The 22,654-nt window shown below is 38.7% G+C and overlaps 1 protein-coding gene across 1 annotated transcript in view; it reads left to right on the top strand.

Annotated features, from left to right (window-relative positions):
* CACNB4 (calcium voltage-gated channel auxiliary subunit beta 4) overlaps positions 1-20,738 on the top strand; it is a 246,542-nt gene extending 225,804 nt beyond the window's left edge. The window contains exons 13-14 of the mRNA XM_054506216.2: positions 11,671-11,856; positions 14,078-20,738. Of these exons, the coding sequence (XP_054362191.1) occupies positions 11,671-11,856; positions 14,078-14,338 (447 nt within the window). The 3' untranslated portion in view covers positions 14,339-20,738. The remainder of the gene's footprint in view (positions 1-11,670; positions 11,857-14,077) is intronic.
* Positions 20,739-22,654: the final 1,916 nt, after the last annotated feature.

Genomic DNA, 22,654 nt, shown 5'->3' with positions numbered 1-22,654 from the left:
TCCGACCAGACCAGACTGATCTCATGAAAGGAAAGGAGGAAGGAAGGAGAAATGGATTGGAGGAGCCTCAGACTGAAATGCAGCTTTCTTGCATGTTTGTCACATGTTGGGCAGAGCTGTTCAGGCTCTAGTCTCCGTGCTGTGCTCAGGCACTGGCTAGGAGCCGCGGCCTGTGGAGAGCACGGCATTGGCTTGGACCAATGCTGTGGTTGTTCCAGAAGGTGCCACAGTCCCCCCAACCCCCGCCCCAGGCTATCTGCTGACTACACTCATCACAGCAGGTTTTCCAGTAAATCTGAGGATAGGCCTCTTTGACCACCCTAGTAGATAACATTATCCTTACTCTCTAGAAGGGAAAGCTAAGTCCCCGATTAGGAAACTTGTTGGAGGTAACAATTAGTAAATGAGCCCCCAGACTCAACCCTAGGACTGTCTGCCTCCAACAAACCTCCGTTCACTGTGCCCCTCCACCTCTACACAGCTGTGTCGTGCAGGTGAGGCTCTGGCCCCCACCTTTGCTGTGCAAGAGAAATCTCCAGGACAGAACAAAGACCTCAAGTGGTAAAGGGGAGTTGGTAAGGAAATTGAGGGAGTTGAGGGGGAGAGTTCCAGTTCAGGCAACCATTGGCCACGTCCATGTGGTTCTTCAGGATGGATGTTCTGCTGCATCGGACCTCATCTGGAACAGAGAATCTTGGTAAGGCAGGAGACATGGAAGTTCCTGCTCTCTGGACATTGGCAAGGGAGTTCCTTTCTCTTCTGTGTCTGAGGGAGAGGAGGTGTCTCCCTCTTTTCCCCTCTTGTTGCTATTAAGGGAACTTCCTGTTTGCTTTTGTTATGTCTAAAAGCATCCCCACCTTCCTTTGTTTCCTGAGTCAGTTAGCAAAATCTCTTCAACCAATTTAGGCTTTTGGGAAACAAAACCCAGGAAGGGAAATGGAGAGCTGGCAATTTCCTGCCACAGCACCCATCACCCCCCCCCCACGCCCATCCCCATGCCAGACAAGGAAGCCCAGACCCTGTCACCTGCATGAGTGGTAGAAAAGAAAGGGGGAAAATACAAAAGGGAGAAAATACAGATTATTATCTCGAAATTCGTTGGCCATGTTTGTCTTCACAGATGTAGAAGGATCTACACTGTGCAGGTGGCCTAGTTCTGTGAGGTCCCTGAGGTGGCCACAAGATCTGCGGGAGTTTTGGGAGCAGATCTGGGTGGACTGGAGAGTAGTTAGGCCTGTCTAATTTCATTGGACAGAGTGAGCAGACTCACCCACCAGGAGCAAGGCATTTCACAAGTCTACGCAAATGCAAATGCCGAAAAGAATGGGATGGCTTTCTAAGTGGTGAGCTCCTAGTCTCTCACTGCATTCATTTGGAGGCTCTCCATTCACAGAGTGGGCTCTAGGAACAAATGTCAGAGTTGTGAGAGGAATCTCCTCTGGTGAAGGCTGAAGGCTATGGTATCTAAGACCCTTCTCAACTGTAAGATTGATTCTGTCTAGATTTTGGAAGTGATCGGTGTAGAGATGTTGGTAAAACCAACATCTGTGGAGCCCAAGGAAGAGGAGAGTATAAAAATAAACAGAAAATATATCAAGTTAAGTGATAGCTTCATTGTTTCAAAATGTCATTAATATCAGATACTTCTATGGAACGATCCGTGGGCACGGCTGAGGACATGGTATCCATGCCACTGTATGGATAAATCAGACAAACTCAAAATATTTGGTCATCTTAATTTTCTGCGGCTCACCTACAAGAACTAAAATACATTCAGCAAACATTATTTAAGTGTTAGGCCTGGGGTGCTTGGGTGGCTCAGTTGGTTAAGCGGCTGCCTTCGGCTCTGGTCATGATCTCAGGATCCTGGGATCAGAGTCCCACATTGGGTTCCCTGCTCAGCAGGGAGTCTGCTTCTCCCTCTCTCTCTGCGCCCCCCCCACCCCCGCTCATGCGAGCACATGCACATGTGCATATGCGCACACTCTCTCTCTCACTCACTCAAATAAAGAAATAAAATCTTAAAAAAAAAAAAAGTGTTAGGCCTGTTACCTCGCTAGGTGTTGGGATTTCAAAGGCATGTTCCTGCCTTCGAGGACTGCATAGTCTAATAAGATTACAGTTGGCTACAGACAAACAACTGAAACAGACTCAAGCACAGAGAACAAACTGGTATTTGCCAGAGGGGAGGTAGGTGAGGGGGGCAGATGAAATAGGTGAAGGAGGTTAAGAGGTACAAACTTCCAGTTATAAATAAATAAGTCATGATAAAAAGTACAGCCTAAGCAATATAGTCAATAATTTGTAAAAACTTTATATGGTGACAGATGGTAACTCTGCTTGTGGTGAGCATTCTGCAATGTATATAATTGTCAAATCAGTATGTCCTGCCCCTGAAACTGATACAATATCAAATGTCAATTATTCTTCAGTTTTTCAGAAAGAGATTACAGTTGGCTAAGTCAACTCTTAGCAAACAATTTGGTAGATCATGAATATCCTTACAGATATTACTTTGTAAATCTCTTATAGATGAAGAGAGTGGTTTAGATCAGGGTTTCTCCACCTCAGCACTATTGACATTTTAGGTTGGATAATTCTTTGTTATGGGAACCTGTCCTATGCACTGTAGGATGTTTAGCAGCATCCCTGGCCAGTACCAGCTTCCAAATTAGGACAACCAAAAATGTCTCCAGACATTGCCAAATGTCCCTTAGGGAAAAAAATCACTCCTGGTTGAGAACCACTAGTTTAGGTTAATATAGACACACGTTTTGGTGAATAACATTATAAGAAGTCTTTTTTTTTTTTTTTTAAGATTTTATTTATTTATTTTTTGACAGCAAGAGAGGGAACACAATCAGGGGGAGTGGGAAAGGGAGAAGCAGGCTTCCCACCGAGCAGGGAGCCTGATGTGGGGCTCGATCCCAGGACCCCGGGATCGTGACCTGAGCCAAAAGCAGATGCTTAACGACTGAGCCACCCAGGCGCCCTTATAAGAGGTCTTAATAAGTGATTTCTTGAGATACATTTTAGGTGAATTAAACTTGTTTCTTTGATCTGTTTATAAGAATGAGTTTATTTACATTTTTTCCCTAATAATCATTAGAGAATATACTTGTGTCCTATTAAAATTGTTTTATTTTAGCTGCTGTGAGAGGGTTGACAATTGAGCTGTGTATATAATGTAATGTGTTACCTTTGAAATAGCTGGCACCAAGAAAATACATGTGCATACTTAAATGCAGATAATACTGTGAGATATCTTAGGATTTATCCATATGTCAGGAATCTCAAAACAGCCTCATGCACTGGCAAGACAGCCTTGCTCTATTATATCTCAGCAGCAAATTCCTGTTTTATGTAATTGATCAGATAACTTGAAATATTAAACAAGCAGTCTGGATAAGTAAGGTTACTTTGTATTTAATATTTTCTAAACACTGCTTGCATTATTAAACATGTTCATTTGATCTTCTTTGAATAGCGTTTGTAATGCTAAGAAGGAATTTTACACTCTGTGTTGGCACATGTGAAAAAAATCTTTGGATTATAAAACTAGTAGTAATCTAAAAATGTGCCTGCATTTGTTCCTGCTTTACTTTAAGACCCATAATTATAATTGTCACTGAAAGACTGGTGATCACTGTGTCATTTTAGTTCCTCTAGGAGAATTTACAACTTGCTTAATTGGCCACTGCATCTCCAATCTGAAAAGTCAGCAAATTATACTGGCAGAGTCACACATTGCTAAGAAATTAAAGGCATCAGTCTTTAGAAAGGGAGATCTAAAAGAGTACTGAAAAAAAACTGGCTCTCTGTAGCCAGAAAAATGAATCCTACACCCAGGGATTGTCAAAGCCAAAAGGAACCTTGAAGAGCACCCAGTGTAGTGTTTCCTGGAGTGTTCTTCCCAATATGGGCTTCATGTGATGTCAGCAGGTGCTATGGGGAAAGAGCTCTGATACCAACAATGTTTGAGAAAACACTATGTAAACAAAGCTACACTGGTTTTTCTACTGCAGAAAACTTCATATGCTAATGAGTATTTTATACCTCCATCAGGATAGTATACGGTGGTTCCCATAAATTTGCCTACAGAACCATTTTTCACAGAGCATCCTGTGGATTTAGTGTTTCATGGAACACTTCTGGGGAAGGACTGATCCAGTCCAACCAGCTCATTTTTCAAATGAGGGAACTGAGACCAAGAGAGGTGAACTGGCTTTCCAAAGTACATAAACCTTGGCCAAAGTCAGCATAAGATAGTGAATGGCAGCAAACTGGTTACTATATATTCTGGAAAGAGAAGCATGGGTTTCATAGGTAAAGCTTCTTTTAAGATAGGAGTCTGCAGACTTTTTCAGTAAGGGCCAGAAAGTATATATTTTAGGTTTTTGGGCCATATGGTCTTCACAAGACTACCCAACTCCGCTTTGGTAGCAGGAAAGCAGCTACTCGTAATACGTAAATGAATGGGAGTGTTCTGGTCAGACTTTGTTTATAGAAGCAGCCCCCATGTAGCCAGCCGACCAAAGTTGCCACCCTTGTTCTAGGACAAGGTTTTGGTTATCTGTGACTGTGCAGTAAAGTTCCCTCAAACTTAGTGACTTCCAACATGAGCACTTGGTGGTATTCAGCTGGTGGCTGACATGGTCCCTGAGCAGGGATGCCTAGAAGGCTGGGCTTAGCCAGCTCCTCTTTCTCTCCACGTGGTCTCAGGGCCTTTCCATGGCATCTCTCCGACAGCGATACAGGCTTCTTACAGGGCAGCTCCCAGGGCTCCAAGAGCCAAGAAGTCCAGTCTCTTAAGCTTAGATAATGGCCTTAGATAATGGTACAGCGTTCTGCTAGCAAAGGAGTCACAGGAGCTGCCCGGATTCAAGGAGAGAGGACATTAAACCCTCCATCTCAGGGGACAGAGTGTCAAAGAATTTGTGGCCATATTTAATCTGCCACAGACAGTTGTATTCTGGAAGAGGGAAGACTTTGCTTCATTGCCTGCTCTGGATTCACAGAAAAAAAAAAGGGTGGGATGCAGACAGAAAAGGAGCCAATGAGACTAGGACCCACTTTTTTTTTTTTTTTTAATATGACCAGCCTGAATTTTTAATTGGAATATCCGTCTCTACATTGTATTGTGAGATTTCATTTTGCTTCTACTGGGTATTACTACCCTTTTCCTTTTCAGAGATATTGAAAAATAGTACATTTTAAGAAGACCAAAGTTCATATCGCCCCAGTACTGTGATAATAAGAGCCTCATAATACATGGTGAGAAAAGCAGACAGGCAGGGGCGCCTGGGTGGCTCAGTCATTAAGCATCTGCCTTCGGCTCAGGTCATGATCCCAGGGTCCTGGGATCGAGCCCCACATCAGGCTCCCTGCTCGGCGGGAAGCCCGCTTCTCCCTCTCCTGCTTCCCCTGCTTGTGTTCCCTCTCTCGCTGTGTCTCTCTCTGTCAAATAAATAAATAAAATCTTAAAAAAATAAAAATAAAAAATGACACAATCAATAACCCTTAAAAAAAAAAAAGGCAGACAGGCAGACAATTGAATATATAAAGGAAATATAATCCCTTAATCCTACTTAGTTACAAGCTGGCTTGTGTTACTATAAGATGACCCTGTGGCTCTTTGAGCTGTGTAATTTTTTTGAGCATGTAAAATGACATTGATCGCTCTCTCTGCAAGAGGGGAACTCATCTCCTCACAGAGTCTTGCAAACCTCTAACATTACAGTAACCACTGGAGTTCTCTTCTGTCACCCTTTATTTTCCATTGCCGAATAGACTCAGACTTATTCTAGTAAACACAAGAACTCTGAAGTGAATGGTAGTGCCCGGTATCCTTGACCATATTGCTATCATGGTAGTAATTTTCCACTGCCCTTTTCCAGCCATTTTATGTAAATTATTTAGAATTGTGTGGATTCACCCATCTATTTTTTTTTTTAAGATTTTATTTATTTATTTGACAGAGAGATAGAGAGAGAGCACAAGTAGGCAGAGAGACAGGCAGAGGGAGAGGGAGAAGCAGACTCTCCACTGAGCAGGGAGCCTGATGCGGGGCTCAATCCCAGGACCCCGGGATCATGACCTGAGCCGAAGGCAGACGCTTAACGACTGAGCCACCCAGGCGCCCCCCACCCATCTATTTAAAGTAACTGTCCCCAGTGGTGCTTTCATTATTACAGAGCCCCTGGGCGTCCACAGTTTAATTCAGAATAGTGTTTTTGAAAAAGAAAATAATCAATTTGAGAGGTTTCCTTCATGAAACAAGGCTGCACGGGATCTAGTTTCTCTCCATCCAAAGGAGACTACTCTTATTGCGGGGATTTTGGCCACCCAACTTGGATACCCCACCAACTAAGCACTCCCACCAGTGCTATGATTTAAAGCATTGGATTAATTTGAACTTAACAAAAACACTGGGTGTCTCTTCTACAGACAATAACACTGGGAGATGTTGTAATTTTTGAAGAATAGGAATGGACAGGATGGAGGGGTGTGGTGAGGAAATGTGCATGGGTTCATGATGAACGTCACAGATTGTTAAGAGAGGAACTACAAGGGATCAAAGTCATTGATATTCTTTGCTTTTATGTTTTGCCCCTGAAATTAGTGGCAAGAATTCTGATTGTCTTTTCCCGTTCAGCTTATTAAAGTTGGAAACTGCCTGAGATGAACTAACTGCTAGAGCCCATAATATTGGTAGGCTTTCTTGTATCCCCTGTAAGACTTCCTAAATCTTTCAAGATTCTTTTAATTTAACATCCAGTTTCCCATCACTAGCTGACCAGTGAGTTAAGTACTCAGGACTTCAAAAGCTTTAATAATATCAAGAATGCACTTGCAATATGAAAGAAACATTGGTTGGTTATTTTATAATTAGCATTACATATTTGTCATTCAGCCATTTTATTTTACTGAATTGTATCTGCCATTTTTTTTTTAAATGGTAGTGGATTCAGGATCTCTATATTCTAGGAGCAAAGAAATAAAAGTGTACTTACCCCTATTATTTCTTTTTTCCTCTTAGAAATAGGAAAGATGACCCACCTGAGGTTTTATCTATACACAATAAATAAATATAAAGTGACGCACATCCCGTGGGAGAGTTTATCTGTATTTACTCTCATGCCTAGCTAGTATTCTGTAATGCGCCAACTTAAAAAAAAAGTTAAAATTAAATTGCAAAATTAATTTCTAAGTTTTATAAACTTTTTATTAGGAAATGTTCAATAGCAACATCCTAGATAAAACATATTACAAATTATATGTTAGGTTTCATGAGACCCTCCCCTCTATGCTAGAAAGGATGGATTTCATAGTCATAAAGAAAGACCTGTCCACTCTGTCTCAGTATCTCCCCGCCCAAAGGAATGTAAAAGAAATAAACAGAACCTGCTCCAATTCTCAATGTAGGAACTGAAAAGTGCTCTATCTTCTGTAAAAACTAGGGTGACCGACTGTCCCACTCCCCCCCCCGAATTTTCCAGATTTGGACACTGATAGTCCAAAGTACCCCAAAACACTCAGTCCCAGGCAGATCAGGATCAGCCTTGATTCGGGTGCCTTCTCTGGGAAACTTTGCTCTGTGAATGGACAACTAGACAGATCGTTAAGTACTTAAAATTTTCTTAAAAGCTATTGCAGATCTTCTTCCTTTCCATTGAATTCAGCATCAGTCTTTGCTTTCCCTGGTCCCTTTTGTCTAGTTCTCTGAACCACTGGGTGAGCTGGAGGCCTAGTTTTCACTGTTCTTATATTTATAATGCTTTAATATTTCATTTTGCCCAACAAGCTTATCCAGAAAAGGCACCTCCTGTGCCTGGTTTTCCAAGAGTTTGTTTTGACTCCTCTGCTCATGATGTATTTACTTTAGCAGCCACGCTATTTCTGCCCACCTCAGCTAAAGAAAATACCCCGTCCCAGTATGTCAGAGGTGTTTGCTGTGGCAGAGCTTGGCAAACAGCTTCATGTTACCCTATCTTCGGCATTCACCAAGGGCATGCTATCATTGAGTGGGTGCCTCTCTACTGCCTGTGACTGTCCCATTTCCCACACCCTCTGCCGCTGATTAGATAGCTGTCTGAATCCAAACCCCATGCTGGAGGTCTCACGTATTGCACAGTAAGGAACTAATTAGACTTGAACCTTTAAATTTTTGAAAAATTGGCAAAGCTGATTTGCATAATTCACGGGGCTGCTTCTCTTTGAATTTCATGTATAATTTCTTTTAAAAATGTATGCCCTTATACTCACATTCTAACACTCTGGTCTCATCAGCTGTGTTATTTCCTAAACAGTTGAAAAGAAAAATTGCCACAGATACACAGACTGTGAAATTCTTCTTAGTTGAAAATGAGACGCATATGTCAGTATTCATTCAGAAGCCGAAATTTGCTTTCCTCTGTGCTTTTGAAAGCATAAAAGCAGTTTCAAATCATCTTCCATCATACAGCTGTCTTTTTAGCAGGTGCAAAAGCATCGTTTCCTAGAAATGATTGAGGCTTGAGCAAATAGCCATGTGCTGATAGGTACAAATTCTGTCCATTGGCAAAGAGGAGTACTTTATTAAAATGACTTGTAATAAAGTGTATGTTTAATTGTATCTGCAGAATGACCGTGTAACATGTGGAACAGTGAAGTGGATATAAACATTATTCAAATAATACCCTTTAGTGGGGGCTGCCTACCTGGTTTTTCCCTTTCTGGGCTTAGTTGTCCTGACTGTGATAGTCTGGACCCTCAGTCCAGGGGTCCTTGGAGGGTTCTTTCACTTGGGACTTTATGAAAGCAAAAAAAAGAGGTTTTGAGACTACACGTTGTTGAGAACCCACATTATAGAATGAGACCTATGTAAGTGAAGTATACAGTTAACATAAATGAAATTATATAAACCACAGACTCCAAATCACATACAGTTTAGAATTTGTGAACAGTTTTAGCGTGCAGTGGCTGACAGAGTGGGCCTTCATTCCTGGGCTGCCCAGTGTCATCCTTCTTCCTGGGTCATCTTTCTGAGTCTGTGCATACTCTTTCGGGGGGGGCAAGGGGGGGACTGTTCTCGTCCCACTCAAGTTAGTGCTGCAGTGCTATCAGAGAATGCAAGTTCATATCAGAGCACGAGGGACAGTTCTCAGATCCGACGTCTGTACCTGTTGATGGGTTACATTAACGGGGGCTGGGGGCTTTTGATGGCCAGAGGTAGAAATTCCCTTGAGTTACTTTTTTTTTTTTTAAGATTTTACTTATTTATTTGACAGAGAGAGAGAGAGACAGCGAGAGAGGGAACACAAGCGGGGGCATGGGAGAGGGAGAAGCAGGCTTCCCGCGGAGCAGGGAGCCTGATGCAGGGCTCGATCCCAGGACCCTGGGATCATGACCTGAGCCGAAGGCAGCTGCTTAACCACTGAGCCACCCAGGCGCCCTTCCCTTGAGTTACTTTTGTGGAACAGGGGAATTATCGTAAGGGTATGTGTTGACTGACACTGTAGGAACCAGCTCTTTTCCCATTCTTTCATGGGCCACATGGTCTCTTTCTCCCATTGAGTCTTCTCTTTATCTGTTCTCTTCCCTCTACAGATAGAATTCTTTGACTTACTTATAATTTCCCCTCCCTCTTAAGTTCGACTTTCACCTGTGTCTCTGGGCTTCCTTCTAAATTCCGAACTTAAAGCTGCAGCTCTGAACATTCACTGGCTCAGTCTCTTTAATTGTTCTGAATTAAAGTCCCAGTGTGACTTGGAGTATTAAGGATTTTAATACTTGTGTCTCCCACTAGAAGAGGGGAGTTTCTTGAGCATAGCGACAATGTCTGTATTCTTTGCCATGATATACTTAACAATGCCTAGCACAAAATAGGCACTGAGTAAATATTTTATGAATAAATAAAATATGCAAAAAAAAATCTGAAATCTACTAATAAGAGGAGAGGTTTCTTTTTCTTTTTTTTTTTCCTGAGGGGGTAGGGGCAGAGGGAGAGAGAGAATCTTAAGCAGGCTCCACGCCCAGCGCAGAGCCCAACGCAGGGCTCAGTCTCACGACTCTGAGATCATGACCTGAGCTGAAATCGGGAGCCAGTTGCTCAATAGACTGACCCAGGTGCCCGGGAAAGGTTTCTACATGAATTGGCTGAGTCTTCTCAAATACCAATCAGTTTGGACTGAAGTCACCTTATTCTATGCCTAGTTGCTGAACATTTCTCACTGTTAAGCATTTCTCACTGACTTTCAAACTGCTTTGCAAATTAAGGTCAAAATGTTCAGTAGAGATCAATGTGATGAAAACATTCAAATAGTAAATGTTGGGAAAGAGGTGGTTTCCATGGTGACTTCTGCTTGAGGGAAGCCTCACACCGAGGAGAGTGAGTCAGCTAACCTATCACCAACTCATAGTTGTCCAGTTGCCATGAACCTACAATCTGGGCACAGTAGCATTGCTGGTGGCAGTAACCCTGTATTGGATTCATTAGTGGCAGGTTCTTATCTTGGCAGAATGAGCTTAAAAGGAGGTAGGGAGTGGCAGTGATGGTGCGAGAGGGAAGGTTTGAATCCAGCTGTTTGGAGTTGGGAGTGTGATTTCCCTTAGCTATGGGATGGCTTTTCTCTTTGCGAGGGGCCACTGTTTTCTGACTGTCCATCCTGTCTGTGTTCCCAGCCACACTGCAGTGACTCTGAAGTGCCACTTTGCTCCTTTGGGGTGGAAAAACACTTCCTGATTATAGGCCAGATGTTGGACAGAATCCTTACTGACAGAAACACGGATACCAGACACTTGCTGTATGACACCCCTTCCTTCCACGATTAAATACTCCTGGTCCTTGTTTTAACTGTTTCACACAATGATCTTTTGGTAGCAGAAATCACCTTAATGTGGTTTTCTAGTATTAAATCCTAAATCTTCTTTCCCTATTATTTTATCATGAGACAGATAACATTTTCACAGGCATTCTGAAAATTATCTTAGTAAATGTTATTCCCTTCGACATAGTTACTTTGGAAGATGAAATATTTGTTTCAGTGATATGGTCATTGCCCAAAACGTTTTTAGAACTCCTCTTTCAATGCTATTAACTTGCTTCTCTTGTATTCTGAAGTAAGTGTAATTGAGCTCTATGGATAAATCTGTGGATAAATATGAATGTTTTTGCTATATTCTGCATATAATACTTGTACACTCACCTCATCTTTTTCTTCTAAGTAATGAAAGATCTAAGCATTGAATGAGCACTCCCATTTTCGTGTCAATGTCCAAATTTGCACTTGGTTAACTGTGCAGCACCTCACTTGACTTTAATTTTAGAAACTGCCAGTCCAGCCCCTCAAAAGTGATATTTGGTACTAGATATTAGAAATGCTATTATCTGCATTAAGTGGAATTTTAGGTTTCGTTGCCTAAAACCTGAGGTATAAGTAAAATGGATTTTTCCTTTTTCTTTTTTTTTTTTAAAGATTTTATTTATTTATTTGACAGAGAGAGACACAGCAAGAGAGGGAACACAAGCAGGGGGAGTGGGAGAGGGAGAGGCAGACTTCCCGCGGAGCAGGGAGCCCGATGCGGGGCTCGATCCCAGGACCCTGTGATCATGACCTGAGCTGAAGGCAGACGCTTAATGACTGAGCCACCCAGGCTCCCCAGAATGGATTTTTTTCTTGTCATCTGCAGGAAATGTTTGATGTTATACTGGATGAAAATCAGCTGGAAGATGCATGTGAACATCTGGGAGAGTACCTTGAAGCCTACTGGCGTGCTGCCCACACAACCGGTAGCACCCCCATGACCCCTCTGCTCGGGAGGAATTTGGGTTCAACTGCGCTCTCACCATATCCCACAGCAATTTCCGGATTACAGGTATTGTCACTTTCCACCCATGTTTTTACAGCCTTACGTTGAAGATTCTGCAGAGAACTTGATTGGGATGAAACTGGATTATCCTTAATCTGAAGAGGGAAACATGGGTGGGCATTATATTAAAAAAAAAAATCCAAAATATTACCTCACCATGGTCTACCCTAGGCAAAGTTACCTACAGTGGCCCTTGCCAAAGAACTTTGCTCTCTGTTAATGTATAATGACTTTTACTTAGACAAATTAATCCCTCCTGTGTCTAAACTCTACCAGGATACTTACTCCCTACTCAGTGCAGCTGCCCATTATCTCTCCAGGTCACTTCTTAAAGATTATACATTGGTGGCAGTGTAAGACACCATAGCAAGCTAAGTAAGATGTTTTGGGGCAGATGGACCTTTTGACTGTCCTTAACTAATCCTGCCCCACAGGCTGCCAGGCCTGTCCCCTAGCTTGCTCAGTACAGAACGTGGACATGAGTCGAGCCCACTGTGTTGGGAAACAGTGACAGATCCTTGAGTTTTCTTGTGTGGGCATCCATCTTGGTCAGTGGCTATGGCAGGTGTCCTTTAGGGAGGCTGGGGACAAGTGCAGGAGGAAGAGGCTTTCTCTTCTGCTCTTCTAGTGCTTCACTCAGGGCTAGGTGTGATGAGCCAGAGACATTATGATACAAAGTGAATTTTGCCTTTCTAAATCAATTATTATTTACCATTTGTCAAGAGCCTGCTGGAATGGAGTCCAACCCACAGCTAGCTAAGGAACACATAGTCAATTGAGGCCTCTTGTATCATGACTAGTTTTATATTCGTGGGTTATAATGATAATCGTAATTGTAGATCACGTAGAGTTAACTCTGAGAGAAAGGGCACTCTCTGAAACGCTATTCTAACTGTATTACTTTGCTGCAAAATTTCATCTTTGTAAACAAAACACTGCCCTATAAACAAATAGCTTTGAGGCTGGAAATGAACATGGGAAATGTGCTTGTGTAATATATGGTATATTTGTATGCACCAGGACCATCTCTTGCCTGATTTCACTGCCTATGTGCTAAGCCAAGTGTAGTATCTCCACTGACTAGTTTGGATTGGCTCTAAATTGTACATGGTGGGATGAGAAATGGATGCACGAAGCAATATGCTTCTCTAATGTAGGTAGAAGTGAAATGCACTTTGTTTATGAACAGACTCATCACCTCTAAGACATCCACCTAGGGGGGTTCTCCCAGTTTCACGTGAGTTAACATGATGCCCTTTATCCTGGGTATTTAATTGTTAGACTCCTGGCTGGGGTTAAAGGCACCGGCTGTGGCCGTTGAATGATTTTCCTGCTGTGTGAAGGTGAGTGTCCCTTAGAGGAAATGTATATGGGTCCTTGGTTTCATCAGGATCCTGTTTCTTGACTGAGGTGACCTACCTAAGTAGAGAGACATAGCTATGATACATGTTTTCCCATGATTTGAAGGAAAATGTTGAATAACAGTTTCTAAACGAGCCATCAAATAAGTGTTTGACGGTATTAATTTCAATTAATGGTATTAAAGGAATTTAGTTTATATCTGAAGATAATTTTTGCAGGACATTTCAGTGGAGGAAGCAAGAATTGTAAATATCAGTTAGCCAGCTCTAGAATTATTGCATACTCCATTGGAAAGAATATTGCTGAGAGCCTTAACATTTATGTATGATGAAGAAACAAACACATTATTTTATGGGCAGCACAAATCATAATTGCACGAAAATATTTTTAAAAGGTATAAGGAACATTCAGCTAGATAAAGGTGAAGTGTGTGACTTCAGGGGAAGAAAGATTTTATCAGTTCAAGAGAGAAATAAAATAGCAGACGCTATTCTGAACTTTAACTTATTTCCCAATAGTAAAATGATCCTCATTTTTGCAGTAGAAGTGGAGTTATTAGGTCTTCATAGATACATTAAGTTCCATTCAGCAGTTAACTTTCAAATTTCTATTTTTAATAGGAAGCATAGTCGTGTAGCATCATGTAATTAAATTCACAAACTATCAGCATTTTCGTATCTTTGCATGTTCTGCCCCAAATAAAATAGACTAGATCTTTTGAGTAGACCATTTGTGCATCAAAATGCTTTATTAAGTCAGATATTTAGCATTTTATTGTACAGACCCTACTGTTTTACGTGCATTTACATCTTCTAGATGAATGAAACTGACATGATGTAACCGATGAACTATCTGATATTTTTAGAGTCAGCGTATGAGGCACAGCAACCACTCCACGGAGAACTCTCCAATTGAAAGACGAAGTCTAATGACCTCTGATGAAAATTATCACAATGAACGGGCTCGGAAGAGTAGGAACCGCTTGTCTTCCAGTTCCCAGCATAGCCGAGATCATTACCCTCTTGTGGAAGAAGATTACCCTGACTCATACCAGGACACATACAAACCCCATAGGAACCGAGGATCGCCTGGGGGATATAGCCATGACTCCCGACATAGGCTTTGAGTCTGCAGAAGCAAACAAAAAATTCATCTGTTGACAATTTGCCATAGCACTGCTAGGATAAACCAATCATCTTAACTTGGCAAGTACAGCACAGTATTTACTGTGCTTATGGGCTGTTGTCATTTGATGCTAAATAAGGGGCAAAAAAAAAAAAAAAGTACATTATGCCCTTAAGTCTAGATGGTTATTAGATGCCCAGTCATATAGATATTTTTAAGCTCAGCATTTACATAACAGTACCTTTTGTTTTCTTCATTAGATTTAGACACATTGATTTGTAATTTAGGGTATTTATCAAGGCACATATAAAATAATTTCCCATGCTGGAAATTCCAAATGACCAGTTCCAGTTGGAACCAATTTATAAACCAATTCCTGTTGGAATTTGGGCGAATCGACTAGAAAGTCTACTTGAGCATGTTGCAGTCAATTTAAAAATCTGAAAAAAAAAAAAAAAAAAAACACAAAAAAACCAAAAACCTAATAATAAGAAAATCAAAATACCAAAAGAAGCCAAAACCAGGTATGGTATTTATTTGCTGGAATTTAAATTTACACTTAAAGTTGGACTGTATAAACATTTTAACATATGTTAATGTTGACAGAATGGCTTTTCAAACTTACCAAATGTATTCATAGTGCCAAAAAAACCCACCTCAAATTAATGCAGAAATTATACGCTCTCCTCAGATTTTAATATTTTTGTTTCTTTCCTGGCACAGCTGTTGTATTCAAAGTGTTTTGCTTTTTGTTTAGTCCCTACTGTTAGCTTGTTTGAAGTTGGCAAAAAAAAAAAAACCTCAAAATTTCTTTAGCAGTGAGAGAGAATAATATAGAGAAGCCCAATCATAGCTGATCACTGGACATGGGAAACGGGGTGTTGTTTCCCCTTTCCTTTCTCTGAGCACAACTACATACATCCAGGAGTCTGAAGTCAGACAGTAAGGATGGGCACAGATCCTCCTGAGTGCGAAGCTAAACATCTCCAGGTGGGAATTCATCTCTCCATCTTCCCACAAACATGGGCCTGTATTTCCTGCCAGCACAATTGCATATCTTTCCATTGCTTCATTCAGTCTCTGTCTTTGAATATATGAATGTTCTAGCCCTTCCCCAAATTCTTTATAGTCATGCTAAGGACTTTTGTTTTACATGGAAACATTCAATTTTGATATTGAAAGCTGCGTTTATACAAAATGATTAAATGAAAAATGTGAAAACAAATGATGAATTTAAAAGCTTGCAATAAAAAGCAAATTCACAGATTCAGAGTATATTTGTTCACTAAAATTACAGCATTTTTATTGTCGAGAATTACAAAGAATTTGGAGATTGAGCTGCCTTATTTCTAATGAACACTCCTCTTCACCTGTTAAGTCTTGACAGTTTTTCCAGTGGCTAAAATTACAGAATTGGTGACCTTCTGTCTTATGTTATCAAGGAAGCCTTAGATGCACTATGATTCAAGGAATTATTGAAATTGACCCTTTTATACAATACACAAATATCTTTCAGAAAAGACTCTTGTTTCTAAAAGTCCACAATGCATGAATTTTTCGAAAGCCCCAGTAGGACGAGGCATAAAAATCCCTTTCTACTGGTACATGTCATGAAGCCTATATTTGGAAAACAATAATAATTGATTTCTATTACCTTATTTTCCTCCCACGCCTTTCAATATTTACGCTCTCAAAGCATGCACCCATTAAATAATTTTCCTGACTATAAAAATAAATTCCATATTCTTGATTAGTTATACATATCTTGAACCCCATCACGACCTCCCACATTCCCTCCCCTCCTGTTCACTGTGCATACTCCATTATGAACCTGTTTAGCTATGATGAGGATGCCTATAATTATGTAAGTTATCTCACATATTTGATACAATTGAAAATATGGGCTCAGTAAATTCTAAAAGTTAACATGTGATATTGACTTGTGAGGTTCTTTTGTCATCTAGTGAAGCTTACAGAACTTTCAGTTAAGACATGTGAAAGACCTGTATCCATTAGACACCTTAATAAACATTGAACCTGCCATTACTGAATACTTTGTTAGAGCACAGAAGAGCATTTTCCAGCAAACAAAAATATATTTATTACATGTACAGCACATATTTGCATGAAAAAGAAAACATTAGCCAAAACATTTTTCTATATGCTTTACTGGTTTCTTGTTTGTGTGCATTAAAGTATTTAATTGCAAAGAGTGCACCAAGGTGATAAATTTAGACTAGACAGCTGTTCAGCTTTTTCTGTAGTAGCATTAGCAATCTGGTCATTTAACTACTTTAAGATATTTACATTTTATGGCAGGTAGCTGCAACAGCATTTACTTATATTTCCTAGTCAGCAAGATTACCATATTCTTTCAATTTTTAAAAAGCACTTGTTTTTAAAAGCTTCTTAAAGCCTTGTTTCTAAGTCTTCCATGTCATGCTGATAAAGAGAGAGGTCTATTCAGTATCTGTGCACAAAACCAATCTGTCGTTTACCATCAAGTGTCTGTACCTGTTTTGCTTTGCATTCTTATTCAAAAGCTAACAATCTTGGAAAGGGTATAATGTATATTTTCTTGATGGACATATTTGAAATTTTACTTTGATTTGGCATATTCTTTTCCATTCCTTTTGTAATAAGTTTATCTTCTCCAAATAAATAAGAGATACACAGTTTCCTTTTTTTAAGTGTTAGAGTTTACTGTGTAAATGATACTAAAATACAGATATATACTAAATGAAAGTTTTATTTTTGCCAAGCATATCAAGCAACTTTAAAAAATACGTATTCCACAAATACTTTGTTTTTAACTTATTTTATTTCAAAATAGCAAATGATAAGCAGGAGAAACAACTCTTACAATGTTTTGAGGCGTTTTACCTTGTATAAATCACATATTCTGTAACTTCAGTATATGTAATATCAGAATATGTAAGTTACATATTCTGTAATTTTAGTCTGCGAACATGTAACACTGTAGACTCATGTGACAATGTGAAAATGTAGTTCTGGGAAAAAAGAGAATGCAATTTGTCAATCCTGATGTTAATACTCAAGGCTATAATGTGACTCCAGTATTATAATCAACAATGTTATCTTGTTTACTCCAATATTTAAAGCAACACTTGGAAATGTTTATAAATGACTGATGATTCTCTCTTATCTTTATACAGTTCTATTGGAAAGCAAAATTGAAATTAACAATTTAGACTGATAGTCTTTCCTAATAAGAGAGTCTTAATTATGTGACAATATGTCATTGCACTTAGTCCTTAATGAAATGAATTTTTTAAATATAAAACAAATTCTAAGAAAATTATTTGTTCCCTTTGAATAATTTGTTAATTACTTTATTATTGTTGTTGTCTGCAAAATGTATTTTTGGAATGTTAACCACTTTTCATACCTGCATACTTGAACTTGTCTTTTGTGTGGGGGCCTTAAAATTCGTAATAGGAAGCTAGGGCAGTGAAAGGGAGGGAGAGAAGGAAATTATGCCAAAAGATAGTTTGCAAATTTAAACCCTTGAATGAACATATCATAAAATGTTGTGGAGACCCAGGATGTCAGTCAAGAATGTTTCTAGGCAACCTTAATTTGCATGCTAGTGTATTTTTTTAGTTATACAATTTTATTTTGGTATTTGCTAAAAAATAAAAATGATATAATGCCACTGTAGAAATTGCCCTATATATTAATATTTATACTACCTCTTCTCTAGAGAAGACAATCTGTCTTTAAAGAGAAAAACACTTTTCAATAAGTAGTAATCAGATTTATTACTCTTACTGCTAACCTAGCTGCAAAACTAAATGCATAAATTCTTAAAATATACATTCCCTTTAAATTTTAAACTGTTTCCAAAATACTCTTGTCACCCTTCTTTTCTTCCATGTTAGTGGAGTTTTCTTTGAATTGGTTCACAGTTTATCAGGACACAAGGTTAATTTAAGAAATCGGTCATCATAGGGAACAAAACAAACTGCAAGGGGATTGCCTTTGTGTGCAGTTTGTTACAATATCTAGCTCTAAGCCTAAAGAGTAGATCCAAAAACTTGATATTTAAGTGCAGCTGGTTTGGAAATTCAACTTTTGTTGATCCTTAATGTCTCCTGTGGACAGTTAGCCATTTCCTATGTAAGGGTATGCATTATCTTGGACTCCCATGTCATTGGAGCAAACTTCATATAAATGTTTTAAATAAATGGGACTGTACCCCTTATTTCTTTTCTATTTCTGCCTTTGTGTTGCGTGACAATGTTGCGTGTTGTTTTCTTTTTAATTATATAAAACTCATCTTTGAATGACTATATGAATGAAAACATTATAGCAAATTGTGTAATAAAATTTGTTTTATTCGTTCCTCATATCTTTAAATATTGTTAATACTCTGTTACTAAGTTACTTACTCAAACTGTGTCTATAGGACAGAGAACAGGCCACCTCTTTTACATAATTATGATCAAACTAGTCAATACAGTAGTTGTCAGCAGACAACAAGGATAACTTTTTTGTTGTTGACTTAAACAGCCAAGTTAGTCAAAATAGTTAAACTGGTTTATATGGGCAGAGAGCTACAACATTCAAAAATTACTTTTTAAAGATTTCTTCTTTTATTAAAATGAAATTTCTCAAATGAAATAGCCCCTCTTATAGCAACTATTTTTATCTACTTGTGGATGGTTTAATCCCAAATGCTTCCTATAATTGAGGGACAGTATGAGAAGACTAGAAAATTTATCTCATCAGATAAACTTGAACAAGGGCTGTAACTCCCACTTACCATGAGAAACTTACAAGTAAGTGAATAGCAAGAGTGTTGGAGAGTCATAGATACATATGAAACTTTCCTTTGTTTCTTTTGAAGTATGTAAAATGTTTGCAGAGAGATGGTAGAAAATGTTACTAATGAATTTAGAGTGGTCTGGGGAGTATACTGATGCATCCTCTTGGAAAATTATTAAGTTAAAAGGAGAACTACATAAGAACCCAAAGTGGCTGGCCTCTAGCTTTTCAATATTTTGTAAGTGTTCCTGATTATGTTTTGAACACTCAAATTTCTCAACAAATGGCTATATTTATGTAGGGGCCACTCTTGCCCTACTTGCATGCCATTTTTCACACACTTTTAACTGAAATCAGTGTGAATTCTGTATGCATAAGGGATGTATCGAAGATGCAGGATCATTAATGCTATATTGTTGCATACTATTTTTCATATGCCTTACAATATTTTCTGGGATGTTATTAAAATGAAAACATTTTATTGCCAAAATAAATCTATGTTGTTACTTCTTATCTGCATTAGCAGTAGAAAAATAATGTAGCAAAACATATATTGTATAGTACAAAATTATAAAAGATATATATTTTGCCAATAATATGAAAATAGATTGAGGAGAAAGAAGCACATTTGTTATAGCACAAACTTATAACAAAATCCACTGTTAAATTTGGCAGTCGTATTTTTTAAAAGTATATAGATTTAATTCTAAGTTTTATCAGATTTATTTCATCTACCATCTTTTTAACTTGCTGCTTGATACTTTTCCAGCAATTTACTTCATAGCCTTGCAATCTGTGGATGTAATTTATTTTATTTTATTCCCTTGCATAAAATTTATTACATGTTATTTTGTGATAAGACTCATACTATATTTACTGTTCTTATTTCTGCTCCTTCAGTAACAGCTACAAAAAGTAATGGCAAATGAGCTCATAGGGCTCCTCTAAATTGTGGACATGTTTGAAATGTTTTATATTTTTCACAGCCTAAAGTCAGAATGATAAATAAAGATGTCCCAACAACAACAACAAAGTAAAGTATTTAGGGATTCTTTAATTTGTTTTTTATTGAATACTATTTTGAAACATAAGTTAAAGCCATTAGCTGTTTTGTTTTTGTTTTTTTGAAGGGGTAGCGGGAGGGAAAAACATAATTTTATTAAAACTAAAAATAAATAAGGCAAGTTGATGTAAAAAGATTTTACCAATTATTCTGAGGCTGTTGATATCCCAAGCTATTGCTGTATCTCCAGGTACAAAGTGGAAAAAAAATACTGCCTTTGCCAAATAATTTTTTCCTTTCTTTAAATTTTAGTTATATATTTTAATAATTTACCCCCTTTTATTTTTCTCATATAGGTAAATGTGTAGCATTCTACAAGGCATGCTGGGTAAAATATACTATGCAAATGTATACAGTGCTGCATGTTTTGTTCTCCCTCTGCTTTAGTGGCTTTAAAAAGAAAAAAAATGTGTTGTTATTTTTGTGAACAAAAACATTTAACAAAGAAAATGCAGAGTGCATGCATAGAGTATCCTAATTTCTATGGATTTGTTCTATGGAATTTAAATGTGTACAAACCAACTGCATTAATTTTTTCTTTTATATAATAAATGAGAAAACACTGAAACCAGCGTTATACCTCTCTTTATATTATTCTAGAGGTATGTTCCTATACCTCTTGCAGGAAAAAAAAGTCTAAACATTTACTCTCACGACACAGATTCAATTAAATGACGATTTCCTGAATACTCTGCTAGGTGCTATGAGTTATTACAAAAGAGTATTATATTTGGAAGAGTGTGTAAATTAAATACACACACCCAAAATAGACTATATTAAAATATATGTGCAAATAGGATCAAATACAATATAAAAAAAGAAACTAGATAAACTAGAAATCCCTAAATGATTAATGTAGGAGTTATCAGAAGTTTCCAAAGGTATCCTGTACCCATAAGCATTCCATGGATGGCATATAACTTATGACTTGATATTTCATGTGCTCAGTGTCAGGTGACCATGCTATGACTTGATTGGCCTTTGACTTTTCCTCATTGCAGTGCACAAGAAGTTCAAAAGAAATGTGTACTATGTTGATCATTATCATTGCATTAACATTACACAGTGATTTACTGCAGCCAAGTTATTTCACAGACATTATCTCATTTAATCCATTTGACCATCCTGGAACATAGACAAGGCATAGATTATTAGACCCAACTACAAATGAAGAAACCAAAGATCATTGTAACTTTTCTCTGCAAAGTACTTTTATCTAAAAATACATGTTTCAAATGCTTTTAAGCTGGCATACAAAACAATGCCAGGAATACAGTAAATGTTGACTGAATGTATGATACTTCAGTTATTGGAAAAATATTATATAGGGCTGTCCTATCTTTTAAGGCATTTCAACCAACAATCTGAAACTCCCAAATAGAAGAATTGCAGCTCAATGCAATGACTCCGTCAACCTGGCCATATGCCTGAAGCCACCTCTCTGGTCATCAACACATCTCTTCTACTAGGATGGGTTGTGGAGAAACATCCTGTTGTCCTGTCATACAACATGCAGATTAGTAATAGTGGTTAGACTGTAGGCTATAACTCTTGCCTGTCTTCAAAGCCTAGAGCCAGCAGTAACCAGCTATGAGTTTGGAGCAATCACTTGACTTGCCTGTACTTCAGTCTGTTTTTGTAGAGCAATTTTCCTTGTGGTTACAGGTCACAGTCTCTTGTTTCTTTGCATGTCCAGTAATTTTGTTATTGGATTCGAGATACTGTAAACTTTCCATTGTGGATGACTTGATCTTGTATTCCTCTGAAGAATGCTGGACTGGTTTTGACAGGCAGTCGTAGATGAGTTTGAGCTGTCAAGATTTGTTTTGAAGCTCCTTTAGGACTGGTCTAGAGTAGGACTTTTTTCTTAGGCTAATATAGCTCCTCTTCTAAGGTATCTGGGGTATCTGCTGAATGTCCCATATATGTAGTGAGTACTCTTCACTCTGACTGAAGGGAACTCCAAATGATTCCTGGCCCTTCGTGAGCTCTAGGAATTATGATGTTTCACAGCTCTCTGGTATTTGTTTTTTTCTTAGAAATTGTTATTGGCCAGCCCCGAGGGGTTTCTCTACAGGTACAGGTTGATATGCAAAGACTCACTGGCTCAACCTAAGTGGGTTTCTGGAGCTTTTCTCTGTATAGCTCCCTCCTTTCAGCTGCTTTGCTTCACAAATTCTAGTTACCTTGATCTCTTCAAACACTGATCTACATCTTCAACTCAAGGAGGCTGCTATGCTAGACTCAATTTGAGTTCTCAGCCCCTGTCACTGGCTAGGAATTGCCTCCAGGCAGAAAATCCAGGTAATGGTTAGATTCATCTCATTTGTGTCTCTTATCAGGGATCACAATCCTGTGCTGTGTATTGTCCAACATCTAAAAACAGTTGTTTTCTATATTTCGTCCAGTTTCCTATTTGTTAATGATAGGAGGGTAAGTCTAGACCATCTACTCTCTCATACCTGG

This window comes from Mirounga angustirostris, unplaced genomic scaffold (assembly GCF_029215605.1).
Source record: "Mirounga angustirostris isolate CCGP_5_RB_7025 unplaced genomic scaffold, mMirAng1.0.hap1 SCAF_3, whole genome shotgun sequence".
In the NCBI taxonomy this organism is placed as follows: Eukaryota; Metazoa; Chordata; class Mammalia; order Carnivora; family Phocidae; genus Mirounga; species Mirounga angustirostris.
Note: the sequence above shows the minus strand (reverse complement) of the source record. Positions and strands in the feature narration are given on the sequence as shown.